Here is a 519-nt window from a genome sequence, read left to right on the forward strand (position 1 = left end):
AGTTGAACTATATGAAGATAGAAAAGAGGGCTACCCAGCTGTTAAAACCCTGGTTACTCTGGGTAAAGAAGACTTATCCATTAAGATAAGTGACCTAGGTGGTGGGGTTCCACTCCGAAAAATAGATCGCCTTTTTAACTACATGTATTCAACTGCTCCGAGACCTAGCCTGGAGCCTACCCGAGCTGCCCCATTGGCTGGATTTGGTTATGGCTTGCCAATTTCTCGTCTGTATGCTAGATATTTTCAAAGAGATCTAAAGCTCTATTCTATGGAAGGCGTGGGTACTGATGCTGTCATTTATTTAAAGGCCCTTTCAAGTGAATCATTTGAGAGACTTCCGGTTTTTAACAAGTCCGCATGGCGCCATTACAAGAGCACAGCTGAAGCTGACGATTGGAGCAATCCCAGCAGTGAGCCCAGGGACGCTTCCAAATACAAGGCAAAACAGGACAAGATGAAGACTAACAGAACTTTGTAAAGAACTGAATGCTTCAGTCCTCTCCATGAAGAAAAGAT

The 519-nt window shown here is 43.9% G+C and overlaps 1 protein-coding gene across 1 annotated transcript; it reads left to right on the forward strand.

The window, feature by feature from the left end:
* Positions 1-4: 4 nt before the first annotated feature.
* On the forward strand, positions 5-481 carry LOC105002159 (pyruvate dehydrogenase (acetyl-transferring) kinase isozyme 3, mitochondrial; the record flags this gene model as incomplete). Its single annotated transcript, XM_010858715.1, has 1 exon — positions 5-481. A coding segment is annotated over one exon (477 nt), but the record flags the coding sequence as incomplete, so codon positions are not given.
* Positions 482-519: the final 38 nt, after the last annotated feature.

Source organism: Bison bison, unplaced genomic scaffold (assembly GCF_000754665.1).
Source record: "Bison bison bison isolate TAMUID 2011002044 unplaced genomic scaffold, Bison_UMD1.0 scf7180017603033, whole genome shotgun sequence".
Taxonomy (NCBI): Eukaryota; Metazoa; Chordata; class Mammalia; order Artiodactyla; family Bovidae; genus Bison; species Bison bison.